General features: G+C 37.3%; 1 protein-coding gene across 3 annotated transcripts in view; it reads right to left on the reverse strand.

The window, feature by feature from the left end:
- Nucleotides 1–132: 132 nt before the first annotated feature.
- LOC121305247 (solute carrier family 12 member 3-like) overlaps nt 133–17,200 on the reverse strand; it is a 30,094-nt gene continuing 13,026 nt past the window's right edge. The window contains exons 13-27 of one of the 3 annotated variants that reach the window (XM_041236800.1): nt 16,029–16,152; nt 15,572–15,673; nt 14,635–14,790; nt 13,741–13,840; nt 12,415–12,526; nt 11,611–11,745; nt 11,206–11,312; nt 9,603–9,685; nt 8,951–9,022; nt 7,986–8,090; nt 6,191–6,302; nt 4,898–4,984; nt 2,951–3,086; nt 1,841–1,908; nt 133–921 (exon numbers count right to left, since the gene is read on the reverse strand). In XM_041236800.1, the coding sequence (XP_041092734.1) occupies nt 780–921; nt 1,841–1,908; nt 2,951–3,086; nt 4,898–4,984; nt 6,191–6,302; nt 7,986–8,090; nt 8,951–9,022; nt 9,603–9,685; nt 11,206–11,312; nt 11,611–11,745; nt 12,415–12,526; nt 13,741–13,840; nt 14,635–14,790; nt 15,572–15,673; nt 16,029–16,152 (1,641 nt within the window). In that variant the 3' untranslated portion in view covers nt 133–779. The remainder of the gene's footprint in view (nt 922–1,840; nt 1,909–2,950; nt 3,087–4,897; nt 4,985–6,190; nt 6,303–7,985; nt 8,091–8,950; nt 9,023–9,602; nt 9,686–11,205; nt 11,313–11,610; nt 11,746–12,414; nt 12,527–13,740; nt 13,841–14,634; nt 14,791–15,571; nt 15,674–16,028; nt 16,153–17,200) is intronic. The other 2 variants (XM_041236801.1, XM_041236802.1) reach the window with 2 other exon arrangements.

Below are 17,200 nucleotides of genomic sequence, written 5' to 3' on the forward strand. Positions count from 1 at the left end.
CGTTGATCCTCATAACATCGATATGAACCTCCTGAATGTGTGTAAGACTTTTGCACAGCAGTTTATGCCCCATGTATCTCAACGCGTTAAACAAATTGGTAAAAGGAAAGAACAGAAACAATTAGACATTTGTGTTTTACATATATAAATATTTAATAGAAAATCATTACATTTTTGATATTAACAGAAGTCACCCGCTAACAATCTGTAAGGTACTACCAAACTACAAGCTCATTCCTCTGGCTGTCAGCCATCTTGTAGGGTGTAGAAGACTCAAGCAAACTACAAATTCCTATGATAAGGAAGTGACTAAATCAGCCATCAAGATGCATCAGAGGATAACATGCAAATATCTAACTTGGCAGACTTTGCTGTGAAAGGGCTGCCATACATCACTATAGTGTGAGATCACCGCAGACAACAAACGTATTGATTACGCATACTGTGCTACATTGTCATCAGAGTTACTATAAACAGAATGCTAAAGTGACCTGACAGTTCCTAGAGATATTATTTACAAAAATGCTTGATATATTAAATTGGAACTAGTTAACCCAAAATTATGTTCAAAATTATACTTTAAATGACCGCAGATTTGGACTGCCTCTTTGCAGAAGTGTATATATAAACAGGGTTCAGATTACAAAATGTTTTGCATTTCCCAGTTCAGAACACCAAAACACCACTCAACAAATGTTATCTGGCTTCCATGGCCTCGACAGTGTAAGTCTCCAGTGCCTTGATATTGTATAGTAAAAGAAGCCACAAGAAGAGGAGCCTCATTGACAGTAGAAGGTCAGGACACTCTGTTGGTTTCCTCTGATCAGAAGTGTTGGACACTTTAGGTTGTGAGACAATGCGTCTAGCCAGGCCATGTACAGTGCACTTGGGCAGGAGTCTTTGTTTGCCACTGGCAAGCTCCTGCAAGACAAAAATAGGCTATGTTTTAATGCAAACCCAAATCAACCACTCCCTCTATACAATTCTGAGAAAAATGCATATACATTTGATATATGACATTTAATATACAGTATATACTTGTGTATGGCACATAATAATAAAAATAATCAATAGTCTAGACAAGCAGAGAACTTAAAATCACCTTTACAGATTGCTAAGTGTTATTTGGCAGAGATTGTCAACAGCAGTGACTCATCACTCACTAACACAAACATGCACGCAGGCACCTCCTCACTGTTATAGTGATTTTCGCCAATTAATAACAAATCACAAAAATACTCCCAAATGAACCATAAATGTAAAACAATAACTTGAACAATTATCACAAAAACTTTAAGCAAATACTTAGACTAATCAACAAATAATTGCAGTTTCCACACAAAATCTGAACCCCCAGAATCCTTTGCAAGCAACTAATTTACAAGAATCTGCTCTGGCAATACCCATATACAAATACACATATCAAACGAGCAAGATGGGCTGAATGACCTCCTCTCGTTTGTAACCTTTTATGTTCTTATGTTCTAATGCTTTGTACAATAAATATATTTATTAATATTAAATTAAAAAAGGTAAATACGTGTTTCAATACAATTAAATATATAAGAACATAAGAACATAGAAAGTTTACAAACGAGAGGAGGCCATTCGGCTTATCTTGCTCGTTTGGTTGTTAGTAGCTTATTGATCCCAGAATCTCATCAAGTAGCTTCTTGAAGGATCCCAGGGTGTCGGCTTCAACAACATTACTGGGGATTTGAACAACATTACTGGAATATTTTCTTTCCGTCTTCCAAGGCAAGTCGAATTTTGCACACACACAAGTAAACACTCAACAAGGAGAACATTCTGGTTGGTTTTAGAAAAATAAATTACTTACACAAGGATCAAAGCTGCTTCAGTGGAGTACTCTTGGATAATCTCATTCAACCGGACCTTTCTTTCAGACTGTGGGAATTAAAACAGACATTCATATACATCTGAATGAACCACTCAAAAAAAAAAACCAACACACTACTGTGGTGCATTAAAAACCACAACATACAAAAATGGAAAGAGCTAGGAACACAATCAATACACCAAATGAAAGAAGATGCTTGGGGCTTTCCAATGATATCTCTCGTGCCCAGAATGACATGTTCCTAAAATAAACTACAGCGTCCAGAATACAGTGGTGCCTTCACTTGCTAGGAGACAACTGTGCGCACTGGACGTGTTATTCATTTTGCATAGAATAAACATGCAATACCAAACAATGGCCAGAAGTAAAGCAAAAGCAAAATAAAGTGTTCATATACACACTTGTATTCATGTATTTACTCCATTTGTTAGTTATTTGTTCTTTTACTGCTGGGGTCCGATTGGACCCCAGGTTACCAGGAAAGTTCTTACTCCCCTATAATATAATATGATACAATTTGCTTGTATATAGTGCTTTTCATGTGGAGCATCTCATCGCGCTTTACTATATATGGCTTGGGACAGAGTTCAAAAGGCAGGAAGCATAACTAAAGGCTTTCACCCTTCCTGATTTGATGACTTCTAGGAACTACCAAAAAAATTAGCATTTCCTGATCTCAAGACGCAACTCGGAGCATAAGGTCCCAACATTTCCTGTAAAGTTCCTTTGGCTTCCCAATTGCCCCCCCCCAACGTCTTGAGTATATGAGAGCAGCAGCAACAGAAACACGTTTGTAAAGACAGTCTTGCTGTTATGCATTCCACACACCTTTCGCAAAGCACAGTGATTTCACAAATCAAAAGCTTGAAGTAACACTTGGCACCATGAACACTTGCAATTCAGAGAATGGATAGTACTATTAAAAGGCTAGAACCATTTGTAACCACTACTTGCATTGTCTGGTCGGACAGACCCATATTAGTGCAAGTTTTGGACTACCTTTGATAAAGTAGTCCCCGACTAATCTGGATTTGTGAAACCACCAATGTGGTTACTTTGCAAAGTATTGGATCCCTTATAATCAGCAACCTTCTGTTTCAATTGTTCCATCTCTCTGTCTGAGATCATCCAGGCACAGTTCTTTCTCAGCTCCCTGACTGTAGCCTCGTCCCGTAAGCCATCATTGAGCCTGAAGGAGGCAAAGGAGTCCTCAAACCTCTTCACACTGTTCAACGGAAATAGCCAATGTTATCAACAGTTAGTAACTATGGTTGCCATAAGGGCACAGCGAGTCTACTTAATGAGGCGTGCTTTAGTTTCTTGACATGTGGACTATGCTGTGCATCAGTGGGAGGTTATGATAGCTTTGACCTCTAGATTAGGGATACTTTCAATGTGCCCACAATGCATGTTCTTGATGCTGCCATTAAAGTATTTCTAAAGCAGACAGGCCAAGGCTGCTCAACACTGTCCACCATAACTATCTACTTCCAAACCTGAAACAAAATGACACGTTCTGTAATGTCTTTTTTTCCACTGTGGTTCGCATATGAAATCTGTATAAATGATTTTGGGTAAGACTTTACATAAAGTGTCTCTAATTACTGTTCATTTACATAGTAGTTACTTAGTAAATATATGTGTACTTATAATGACAATGTTAGTATGCACAGTTGCAATGTACCTAATGTGAACTTTTTTACATGATATAACCCTAAACCTAATCCTAACTAAATCTAACTCTAAACCTTTTCAGTTACAATTGTGTACTTACATATATCATGCAAAAAGATTTCCACAATAAGTACATTGTAATTATGCATAATAATATTGCAATTATGTGTAAGTACTAGTGCTGAGCGATTAATTGAAAATGCGGTTAATTTCCGATTATTAAATTAAACCCCGAAACTGACTTCCAATGATTTATTAACTGCACAATTATTATACTATAAAACTTCATGTCTTCTTTATGGTCACTCATCATAAAAAGTTACTTCTACATCTCAGCCACTCGCTCTGGGATTTGTAGTCCAAGGGAACCTTGAGACCCGCCCTCCTGTAAGCTTCCATCATACATACAAAACAACGTCACGAAAAAAAAAAATACAGGGAGCGTAGCGCATCAAAACTCTTCTTATACTTGTCAGAGAAAGAAGGCAACAAGATCTTTGAAACAGATGAGCTATTTTCTAATTTTCTATTTTCTTTACACTTTTTAATTTATCAATCACCTTATTGATGACATTTCGTTCCTCAACAGAAAAGCGACAGATGTTAAATTATATAATATAGGGTCAGTCCATGTCAGATTAATCACTCTCGAAACCGAAGAGTGAAGGTTCATGATGTTGATATAATATCTATTCATAAATGAGCTACCCAAAGTTACTGTATTGTTTTACCGGGACTTTCACTTGTATTTATCTGTTATTGTTGACTCAGTTTCTCATTTTAGTTTAGTCAGCGAGGCAGGTAAAGAAATTACATTTTTTTTTTTTTTAATAATAAACAAAAATATTTCAAATTACTATTTCATGTATTATGTTTCATTTATATTAAATAAACATAATACAAGAAATAATGGCAACCTGAAACAAAAGATTATAAAAACAATTGTAATTATTAATTACTAACAATATTTTTTTATAATATTTTGTTTCAGGTTGCCAGTATTTCTTGTATTCTGTATTGTTCATATATTGGGTATGCTGCTTTAGTAGTGACTTCAATATAATTCATACTGTATGTTTTGTAGGTTTGAGAGGGTCGTTGAAAAAAGTTATTGACGTTTTACTGCAGTTTTTAATTAGAAATAAAAGAAAAAATGTCATCAGGAACCTTTTTGTGACTTTTTCCCTCTAAGAATGATGTTATTAGAATAATCGATGATCATAACCGGGATTAAGTGTTATCTGATTTTATACGGCTCTTAAGAAGTTCTTGTATATCATCATGACTCCAAACCAAAAAGGTTACACAGTGCTGAGCTAATTCATTCTTCAACTTCTAGTAGCCAACTTTTGCCAAACTTACTTCTCAGACAGTGGGGCTTGCTCACTGTCTATAATCACAATTACATCATGAAAGTCCAAACGAAACTGACTTAGCAGGGAAAGCATTCTGTCAGAAAAAAGAATATTTCAGGTTCAGAACAGAGCTTGTAAGTTTTTAAAAATTTTGTATGGCAGGCAACAAGTAAAGTAAACAAGCTGGATAAAACACAAACTTTTCACCAATTTTCAGAGGACAAAGGTCTATAGATTAATAGCATTTGTATATTTTAAATACTGAACACTGAAGTAGTTTTAAACTAGCGCCCTGATCAAGGCAATGCTAAGCCAATGCAGTATCTTTCTGATATGTAATCTATTAAGCTACATAAGACACACATCAACAAATAGACATTAGACAAGTTAATTTCTGCAAATATGCATTATAGCGGTCCTGTTAAAGATAGAGTTAGTAAATAATTCAGTTTTGACCATCACTTGTAGGTGCACCATTATCTTTTAACCCTTTACACTCCCTGGTGTATTTTGACCACTAGCGCCTAAGTGCATTGGTTTGAATAGTTTAGCATAAGAATATCGGTAGTTGGCAGATCAAGTCTTATGTGAAAGATAAGGCTTCACTGTATTCATCAAAAACAACCATGATGTCACAGGCTGCCATTAAGGAATGCGAATGGAGTTCAGCACGAATAACTTGATGGTTATTTTGAAAACGTAGCTCCAAAACAAGCCCAGGAAACAAAAGCTGGCTCTTCAGGACAGTAACTTACAGCGGAAGAAGAGTCCCAGAGTGACAATTCTGACAATGACTTGCTGTCACCTGACAAAGAGGAGGAGACAGTTTCTCAGGGAATCGATGTTGCTGGAGTTCTAAATGCATTTTCTTCTTCTTCTTCTTCTTCTTCTTCTTCTTCTTCTTCTTCTTCTTCTTCTTCTTTGTCTTCTTCTTCTTCTTCTTCTTCTGCTATTTTTATTATATGTTTCTAATTATATTATTATTATTATTTAGCACTTACATAAATATATTGCTTCTAGGACATACAAATATTTTATACTCGGGGAAATGCAATTAGTGTCAAACAGGTGGAAATTGCTTACAGCGTAAACTTTGAATATTGCAATTATCCAGTTACAAAATTACCTGTTGAACAAGATTACAACATGTTTTGGATTTGCTAATAGTCAAACATGATATGATTGTTGTGCAATGATAAAGAAACCAGCTCAAAATGGTGAGGGATGTCTTAAGATGTTTTATTCGCTCCTCAAAGAAACAAAAGCAAGAATCTTTGAAGAACGACAAGGTTGAACTCACTCCTTCCTCGACTCCTCTACAGTGTCCTGGTGTCCGATGATGAAGACCCTCACTTTGCACTGTTTCCACCTCTTCTTTCTGGTCAGCAGGTATGGGATTAGAAGTGTCAGGCCTGGGGAAGAGACAGCGTTAACAGTCAGGATGTTTAAATACACACCATCCTCTTCAGAAGCCCTTAGTAAGCAATCCAGTTAAAGATACAGCAATGTGCAAATGTATTAGAACACCTCGGTACTTGAGCAGTTTTGGTTTGTTGTGCGTATGAAATTGTCACAGGACTTTCTGTTGAAAGGTGGCTGGATGAACTAATAAAGCTGTTGGAGTGGTTTGGAAAGTATGGTTTGCTGTAGACTTTTATTTGGCGAGATGTGGTAGAGAAGGATCAAGACCTTTAACAAGAAATTCATTTGAAATAAAGCATGATGAAAATGTTTTGTGTCTAACTGTTTTAATGAGGAAACAAAAAAATGAAATCACAAAACATTTACCAAGCCATCGCAGATTCACATTTGTGCCGTTTCTAATTTAATATTCCTTACAAAGACTCCAGCAGACACTACTGTTTTTTATTTGAACCTGAAATAAATTTCCCAAAAACAGCTACAACAAGAAGACACCTGTTATTCCACGAAGTCTTGAAGGGTGAACGATTTTGCATCTGTCTAAGGCAGCAGGACAGTCTTGCCATACAGTAACCACTCAATATAAACTATGGTTATTCATGTACATTGTGATGCCGATCTTGAAATGGCAAAAAATATATAATGGCTGTAAAGGAGCACAAGCGTGAAATCAGTCTGAAAAAATGACTGGACAGCACCCCTTCAAAATCGGACAGTGGTGCGTTATCCCAGCAGGCAAAAGTGAAACAGCCTTAAACCACAGCTCATCGGCGCCACCTACAACCCTTACAAACACAAGCCATCAACCTCTTATTATTAATTTAAATGAAAACAAATAGAATGAATAAATAAAATGTGTTGGGACTACTTTTCCTTGCAGAAGGATTGTAGCAGGTCTAGGAGCCCTGTACAGGAGAAGGGGCAGGGCAAAGCATACTTGTTTTGTATTATGGTTTATTTATTGCATTTCTATATGACGGCGAAAGACATTCGTTTTTGTTTTGGTTAAATGGGTTCTGGAAGAGGCGAGATTGGCAGCCCATCCTCTGCCAGTTACTAATTTTAAAAAACTCAAATTGCCACCAAGAGGTAATGAGATAATTGATAGTTAACCACCTCGGCCATAGAAAATAAAAGCCTGCAGCTCTCTGCACTCGGGGTGGGTGTTCAGAGGAGAGAGCAGAGAGAGAAAAACGAAACAAAAAATATACTGTACATAGGATCAGCGAAAACAATCTGCCCAGCCTGACCTGTGTGCTTAGTGTTGGTGTTCGAGGTTTTTGTTTAAACTTTTATTTTTGTTTTTAGTAAACCTTGTTTACTTATATTTTAGTTTGAAAATAAACGGCGCCACAGCCAGTATCAATATTCCAGAAACATTTGCCTTAGAAAAGCATCCTAAAGGCTAATTGTACACTGAAGCCTATCATATGCTTCCCTGCTAAGCTTCCCCTATGGGTTTCAGTGAACAGGGCAGTGCAAATGCATAGTCTGTTGTAAAAAGAAACAATAATTGCATTGTTATTTAGGATTACATGTTAGAGCCACGTGAAAAAAAAAAACAAAACAAAACAAGGACAGGCTAATTATTGGCATAATATTTCATCAACAGCAAAATGGATGGTTACATAAATTGATCAATTCAGTTTTCAGGCAAATGTCAAATCAGTTACCTCCATCATCAGAAATCCAGTAGACATCGATGGATTTCTTCCCTTGTTTGCCCTGGAAAATGCTGCTGGCTTGTTCAGCCACTAGATGCGATGAGCACATATCCTCTAGGATTCAAGAGAAGAGAAAGGTTATGATTCATTACTAAATATGCATTCGGCCCTCACAGTGGTGACCATGCATGTATTCAACACTGGTTTAATCACCCATTAACTTAATACAAGAAATGGGTGCTGGCAATTCAGAGCAATACTTCTGTAATCGTATATTAGTCCCTTGCCTACAACACATCCCATTGTAACTTACAAAAAATACAAGATCTTAAAGACCAAAACACATACTATATAACATATATACAGGCGTAACATATATATATATATATATATATATATATATATATATATATATATATATATATATATATATATATATATATATACATACATACCCCTGCCCGTAAATTTGCTCACAGATTAGTGGAGAGGCTGACCGTTGGAAAGCCATGGGCAGGGCAGCAGGATAACACCCCTCCCCCGTTAGTCAAAGCCAAAAAGCAGGAGGAGGGTGGGAAGGAGGAGGCGGACTCTGGTGCACAGCAGGTAAGTTAAAGTTATGGATTGAGGTAAGATATAAATCCCTTCCTTGCCGATCACTGGACACATTGTTTATTGAAGTATAAGCGCCTGCAATATGCTTGACGTTTATGTGATTTGATCTAACGTTAAGGTGAGTTCCCTGCCAGATCCAACGATTTGCTTAATTTAGTTTTGCGACAACAGTCTTCCTCAGTTGTACAGAATAAATACCTTTCTCTTCAGCTGAGTATTTTCTACTCCACTGTTATCTCCTTGTGCACTTGAAGTGCCCTGGAGTTATTACTTAACTGCATATATTTGCTTGCTTTTAAGCCACTGGGTATCAAGTCTTTCAGAATTGTATTGGGCTGTCCTGATTTTAGGAAGCTCACCGATGGTTTCAGTGGAATCCTCTTTGTTTTTCTCAGTTTCTGTGGCTTCTTGGTTTTCAAAAGTAGGGTTAACTATAAAGTAAGAAAATCCAGTAATTAAACAGTGAAAAAAAAAGTTTTTAACTGATAGCAGATACAAGCTTTTCCAATAAGACATCCCCCTACCATCATTCATTTAAAGTAGTATTCTCAGAACCTAGCGAACCCAACGTCCTCCTAAAATCAATCAAAACAACGTACCGAAATAAACCAACTTTATGGTTGAAGCTTAGTTTGAATGTAAAATTGAATTTACTGAAAGGTTTTGGGGTACAGTATTACAGCAATTCCAAATTAAACCCAAACCACACTTAACATATTTCTAGAGATCTCAGGACACATTGCTTGACCCTAGTTAGCTCTGAGAGTGTATAATGAACTGCCATCTCTGCCAATTGAATTATCCGTACAGTTGAAAGAAACAATTCTCGCCATGCTGCTAAACAGCAAGCATTGTATTCAAGTGGTAAACACCTATGCTAATGTCAGCATCTTGAATTCACTCATCAGCCGCTAGTAGTAGATCTATTACATGTAGTTCAACAGCCGCTCGATTTATCTGCATTGCTTCTACGTCAAACATTATGCATGCACAAAACTAAAACTAATTTACCATGGGCTTCCATTTTGGCAGAAACGTCCAACCCCTCACTCAGTCTTAGCAGACACACCCCATAATTAATGTCAAAGGCATCACTGTAAAAAAATTAAAAAAAAACAAATCAATCAATAAAGTTGAGAAACTGTAGAATTGTACAGTTAAGCACAAACATGTTTCCTGTTGGACTTGAAATAAATTTGTTAAACAAACAGATCATTGCACTCAAGGTACAGAGAAGGGCAACTGATCCCAGGACTTAATGGCAGGAGCTATGAAGACTGGTTAAAAAAATGAAATCTCTTCACCCTAAAAAAAAAAAGAGAAGAGGGGACTTGATTGAAGTCTTTACAATCATAAATGGTATAGATGCAGTTAGCCCAAGGCACTACTTAATATTTAGTAGGGCCCTATGGAATCCGTGTTAACGAGAACACAGGTGGAATCACGGAATCAGAGGAATAATGCAGAACTGTGCTGTACGAAATGCATTTGGCAGTAGAACATTAAGCTTGAAATGTACATATTTGAAGGGAAAACGTTAAACTCTAATTGTCAGTACAGACAGTGGCGTAACTTTGGTTTCAAAAGGGGGGGGCACTTTCTGTAGCTGGGTTATAAATGAGGTGAGGTATTCTGTAAGGGATAAGCAAGAAGGGTTGAATCAGTGAAAATAAATGCAATCTTGGAAAATAAATAGAAACCTTTTTAACACTTCAACAATTAGACAACGTTGTAGATTATTTCTAATGTCTGCACTAAAAAACTAAAATAATAATAACCATTGTTTAAAGTTAACAATACTATTTTTCAATACAATTAGACTACAAATTACTTTTAATTTGAAGGGACCAAAAAGGATATCAAAGCAACAAACACCCCTGCAGTTTGCAGCTTGTAACTTATCAGTGCACTGCTAGTGAAAAGAGGAAGAAAGGACAGACTGTCCCAGCACACAAATAGGTTGGGCCAGATGTCTGGGGCATAGGGAAGTTAAAAAAGGATATGCAATGCTTACTTAATCATAAAAACCAGTTTTAACTAGTTTCTGAAATGAACATAACAAACGCAACGGAGGGGCCAATCAAGCCCCACAGCTGTCCTCCATTGGTTAAAGAAAGGAAGTATGTGAGTTTAGGGGTAAGGACAAATGAATTGTCTGCTGAGTGCTAAATCTTGATAGGAGCAAGGGATTTTGTGTGAAACATATGTAACCCATGTACATGCTTTACCCCGGCCAGAATACACTAGTTACTGATGAAGTGACTGTTATTCTCCGGAGCGCTCTGTATTTTGATGACCACTGCAATAAACCTTTGATGCAACGATCGGTGTGATTGATTGTCTCCGAACATCTCTGCACTTCATTTTGCGACCGTACAAATTCAATGAACACGAACTCAAACCAGAAGCCTGTAGATTTACGGTTTTGCGTTGTTCACCTTGCCTGTGGTGTGTATAAGTTAATTTAAATAAACCTAATTACATTTTTTTAAAAGGTAAAAACGGAAATCAAAATAGGGAGGAATGGCATGCTAACAAGGGACAAGGCTTGACGTTCCTCCTGTTCTTATGTTCTTATGACAGCTTGACCAAACATTCTTTCTGGGTTACTCACTGTATAGTTCCAATATAGTCATCCATGTTTTGTGGGAAGTCTTTCTGCCAATTCCCTTTAAAACCCATGAAGAGAGTGTTGGGTTTCAGCTTTCCCAGGCCAGTAGCCTGCAACAAGAAGGTATATGAGTAACCCATTCCCCACCAAAGGATGCAAGTGAAAAACACAGATAGCGACCAAACTGTACGAGTCTGTTTTAAGCCATGTCTGTGCAGATTCCAGATTAATTCATAAGAAGAGATTAACATTAGACATGCTCATGCTCGTACACTAGCATTTACCTTACACTTCTTTATAGGGGCTCAATCTAACCCCTTTATATTAAAAGAAAGTTGCCAGTTGTTATACAACAGTGGGGCTATGGAAGATACCAGTTTGAGGAGATGATCCATTTACACCCTTTACCTGCATGAGGCTCCTGGCTCCATCTCTCAGGTTGTCCCCAGACAGCGAAGTGTAAAAGGAACGGATTTTGCGCTTGTTCAACCAGTTCACCTCTCTACTGGTCGTCTCTTCCCGTTGGATATTCCTACCATCACCCTGAAAAAAACAAAACAAAGCTCATCTTCATATTACTGATTCAAGAAAGCAAAACAAATACAGTGTATCTTATAGTTTGTGGTTTACACAACAGTAAGTGTACAGTGCAAGGAGAGGATATCTGATTCCAGGTTATTAGGTACGGTTTATATTTCATGTAATAAGCAAATACCCCACAACATGCTTAATTTGTGCCAGATAAATGTACTCTACAGTATATACACTGCTGTGCAAAATATATAAAAAATATATTATATATATATATATAAAACAATTTCATGTTCCATGTATTGAATAACAAAGTCAAAAGTAAATTGTAACAATATTTTTAGGATGCAATGTCTTTGGTTTTTATTTATTCTTTAAATGGAAAAAAAAAGCACTCATATTCATCAGATCAGTCAGTCCACTGCTTGTATTGTTCAAACCTCAAGATTACGTTAAAACGTGGCTAGGCAATGATCATGTGCAATTTTTCAACACCAGCAATAAGGCACGAAACTGCGATCCACAAGCAGATGAGAGCTTGAAGCATATATGGGAAGTACTGCAACAAAAATGCTATCCCTCTTCCTTAATGATAAGATCTGGCACCTTTACAAATCAACCCTTCAGCAGGATTATGCCAGCAATGACTGAACTCACAAGATAATTGTATCGATTACTTACCGTGATTATGTTCCCACAGATCATGAGGCTGATATTCTTGGTAAAGGTGCCCACAAAATCAACCAAAGCAGGACGAAACATTGGAGGACCGGTCAATATTAAGCACTGTGGCCTGCAATGACAACCAAGTGTGGTATCAGTAACGTGAACCACGTCCAGCATAGTACTCATGAAACAGAAGTAGGTTTAGTTTAGAAGCCTTTAGTACTTCAAATTAGGACACGTTAGCTAATCTAGAAGAAAATAAACTTCTCATCGCCTTCACTTCCCTAAAAAATGTTTCAGGATCGTGTTACTTTGTCACTTGAATCTGATGTGCCTCAAAGGTTTTAACCTAACCCACTTCTGGGAGAGAAACAATTAATATTTCAGATTTGTCTTTAAATGATCAATTTGAGTTGCACGTGTGAAACAAGATACATGTGAAAATGTAGCGCCGGGACAAACATGTGATTTTCATGTTCGGATATTTGCTCAAATTTTAAATATTCATTCGGATATGTGTTCCAAACATGGAAATGGAGTTGTAAAATGAAGGGGGGAAAAACTAATCGTTTTGCTTCCTGTTTATTAAGTTCCACATATATAATATATACAATCTATATAACAATCACTATACGCCATTTCCACGAAGTTGGATACTGTTTAAGCTAGGCATTCCAGAATTATGTGCTTGACTTTTTTCTGTCCCATGAGATTCTCACTCGCTTTAAAGCAGAACAACGCTTTTTTGATCGAGAGGGCTTTCTATATAATCACTATGCATCCGTGTGCATAATCTGGCTTGTTTACTTTTTTGCTGTCTAAAACTTTAAGTGCAAGCCTTTTTTTGTCATTTCTAGTGACATCTGATTTTTGTATCTGAATACATTTTTGTATCTGAAAACATGTTAATATATATATATATATACCCCTAGATACCCCTATCTCTGATGTGACCTCCCTGTTTCAGTCCCCTGGTTGCAGCTACATTTGTGTAGATTTGAAACTGCTTTGCACTTCTCGACCACAGTAGTGCATGGCACCAAAATGTCGAGTTGACTTTTTAATCATGATGCTGCACCAATAAAAGTAAAAAATATTTTGTGTGGCTACCTTTTGCTTCACTGCTAGAGTTTTTGAAATAAAAATACGTCTTGTATTATTATCCAATAATGGTTTTAGGATAAAACATCTGAGGCATATCAGATTGCAAACGAGATTCTCCGGCATTTATCCAAGACAGGAGATACTGTGTACATGTTCTTATGGGTAGACATGCAGTCTGTGCTTGAGAATTATGCATCACCAAAACAGGACTATCAAAATAAAAAAGCAGAAGAGTACCTGAAGTTTTTAACATGATCCTCCACCCCAGTGAGAGAGACGGAGTAGGAAAGGGCCAAGTTGTATGTACCAGCCTGCATGGAGGAACCCCAGTTGATATCTAAATCAAAGAGGCACAATGTATTTATTTAAATTTTATCTAGGATCTGTTCCTAAAATATAACATTAAGGATCTTGAGCCTCTGCAAAAATGTGCTTGTCGGGTTCCGCTGAATGTCTGGAATTGGGATTCTACGGTTCCAGATCAACTCCATCTGCAGAGTAATTTCTGAGTAAAGTCTGATGAGCTTATCGACCGTTACAAAAGCATTTGAAAGGAGCATGTTAAGTCTTTTAAAACAGACAGCTTGGGCTGAGTAACACATAAGCAGACTGGTTATGTTTTGCTTAAGGTTCTACTCATGAGGGCTACAACCTAACAGCTGACAGAGCAGAGCATCTTAAAAATGATATCAGGCTTCTGCCAAATTGACCTACAAAGCTGTAGTTTCAGCTTACTTACAGTACTGAAGTGAAATGTTTGATGGGATGCCATCAACTGTGCTTAAAACATGCATTAGCCTTGCACCCAGTCCTGGGTTTCAGAACCTCCTAGGTTTAGGAAGATCATTGAAGGGCCACGAGTTTGAGCAATTGGGTCCTTCTAATCACATAAATCACTGCATGAATAATTCCCTGAGTCTGCAGATTTACAAACTGGAGCTAATGCAACTGTAAGGGAGGAACAATGTATCAAACTCTCAGTCATTTAAATATACTGAATTGAAGGTAGTTATGAACCCAGTAACAGGATGCAGGGCTAGTGAGAGTAGCAAGCCCTGTATCAAGGTTAATAACCCATTTCCTCCCCCAGCCACAACAGTAATGGGATTTAATAGGAAAAAAACAGCATACCTGGTTTCTTGTAGGTGACATATCCCAGGAGGAACACCACAATGCCTAGAGCAATGAGAGCTGCCCACCAGGTCAACAGAAACATGATCACAAGGGAGATGATTGCTCCAAACAGAGCAGTCCAGCGGCTGTAGTACCGGAATGAGGGCCTCCAGCCTGCAGGGGGAGCCGTTTGAAACACTGATTATGGCGCAAGTGAGGAAGTGACTTTGTTCGAGGAAGTAGCTTAAATTTACAGCATCTACAGTATACAGCATTTGACATATATGCATAATTCAAAGTGGGAAATTCAATATAAAACCTTGGTTAGCACTTCTTGATTGTCTTTGGTTTTCAAGCAATGTTGCATCTTAGAAAGGACTATAAGGTTCTATAAGATAATTGTGGGTATCACGTTACATTAAGTGTCTCTAATTACTGTGTATTGGCATAGTAATTAAATAGTAAATACATGTGTACATAAACATTATTACAATGTTATTATACATAGTTAGAAAGTATAACAATGGATTAGGGCTAGGTTTAGGGTTAGGCTTACATCATGGGAGAAATGTACATACTAAGTACCTTGTATATATTCATAATAACATTGCACTTATGTGTAAGCATATGTACTAAGCAGCTACTATGTAGATACACAGTAATTAAAGACATTTCATGTAAAGCATTACACAAAAGTGCACAAGCGGGCCTGCATAGGATTTGATACACTCGCTTAGCAAAATAATGTGCTAGTAGACACATTCAACCCTCATGGTAGTTCCACTAAGAGTTTGAGAACAACTTTCATGAATATTATAAATACTTTTGGCTGTCACTTAGGAAAAAAATCAAAACTTATAGACCCTTGTGCTTTGTAAGAACTAGATCACTGGAAATCCAATCCAACAGAAGTTGATAAATGAACAGTGGGTCCAAAAACAGAACCCGCACTCACCTGGAGAATTTGTGACAGAAGCATGAAAGCAACTGAAGTTGATGAGCGCGTAAGAGCACAGAAAGAAATTGGAGATGATCGGAGCAATTACATTCAACTCAGCTGTTGGGAGAAGAGAGCAGGAGGCATATTCATTACCTGGTACACACAACAGAACCTACTGATTAATTATACTTTGTAAAGTCCAACAACACCATTATTGCAGCCGCTAACTCCAAGCAAGTGTTGTACATAATCGGGAAAAGTCTGCGGGTTATATGTACAGTTTAAGGGATTTTCTTGCAGTGACATGCACTGGGGGCTTGCAGATTTCAGATTCAGCTTTTTATACTCCTGCCCATCTCCCAAGTTGTTACAAAGGAAGAGTCAGGCTTTGCTCCCTAGCTGTCAACTAAACACAAGCCACAAATACAAGTAGTAAATATTCTATTAGGACACTGATGCTTCTAGTACCTACCAATCAGGATAAAGGACACAGCGATGAAGAAAGTGAGCACATAGCCCCATGTAGGTTCATTATTTTTGCCATATCCCTTTCCGAATACTCCAATCAGAGGGTACAGATTGTCTCTGCAAAGGCACTATGAAAAAAAAATATATATATATATATATATATATATATATATATATATATATATATATATATATATATATATATATATATATATATATATATATATATATATATATATATATATATATATATATATATATATATATATATATATATATATATATAGTGATAAATCAGTGTATAATTGCTAATGTTACCAATATAGAACAGTGGTGTGTATTATATTGTAACACAGAGGATTATAATATTTAGTTTATCCATGTTTTAACCTGAAATTGATGCAACTTATAAAAATATGGTTGGTTGTAATGACAATGGAGTGACCACTTTTAGGGGTGGCGCTGTTTCAGATAGAGCTATGGGAAATGGGTAGACTTATCTAGGAAAAGGAAAAGAACTCTGTGATTGACCTGTGACCTTGATCTGAAGGGCGGCCATCTTTAAAAGGGGCAAGGGGAGTTTGCATGGGAGAGGTGGATGGAGTTAAAGAGTGAGAGAGGTGTTTGCAGTCAAGTGTTTTAACAAAAGAAAATTCGTGTTTGGTCATAAAGTGCCTTTTTCAAGAAAAAGAAAAACCTGGTCCTTCAAGAGTGGAGTCTAGCCTCTAAGTCCAGTTAAACCAAAGTCTGTTGGAGAAGCTGACTGGCCATCTGCTCAGCGCAGAAGAAACCAGACCAAGTGAACCAGAATTGAATGACGGTTTCCACTGGAAGTGAAGTGAGTGAAGCAAACACTTACTTACTAACGCCTACGGTTTAAACAAAGCAACTGAGTAGTTGCAAAGAGACTGCAAAACCCCCACTCAAGAGCAAATCAACCAAGTGCATGTCAAGTATACCCTGTTGAATGTCTATAGTGTAAATAGTAGTCTGTGTGATCTGTATAATCAAGGGTATGGTACGCCAGAGCCTTACACCGCTACCATTGTAGGTAAGGGTACTCTGGTGGAGGTTATGGTGTCAGACTGGCGGTACTAAATTGCACACAGACAGTTTAAAGACTACCACTAGTTGGTAGTGAAGATTTGAGTCGTTTTCTTTCTGTTACCTTCACCA

Source organism: Polyodon spathula, chromosome 42 (assembly GCF_017654505.1).
Source record: "Polyodon spathula isolate WHYD16114869_AA chromosome 42, ASM1765450v1, whole genome shotgun sequence".
Classification (NCBI taxonomy): Eukaryota; Metazoa; Chordata; class Actinopteri; order Acipenseriformes; family Polyodontidae; genus Polyodon; species Polyodon spathula.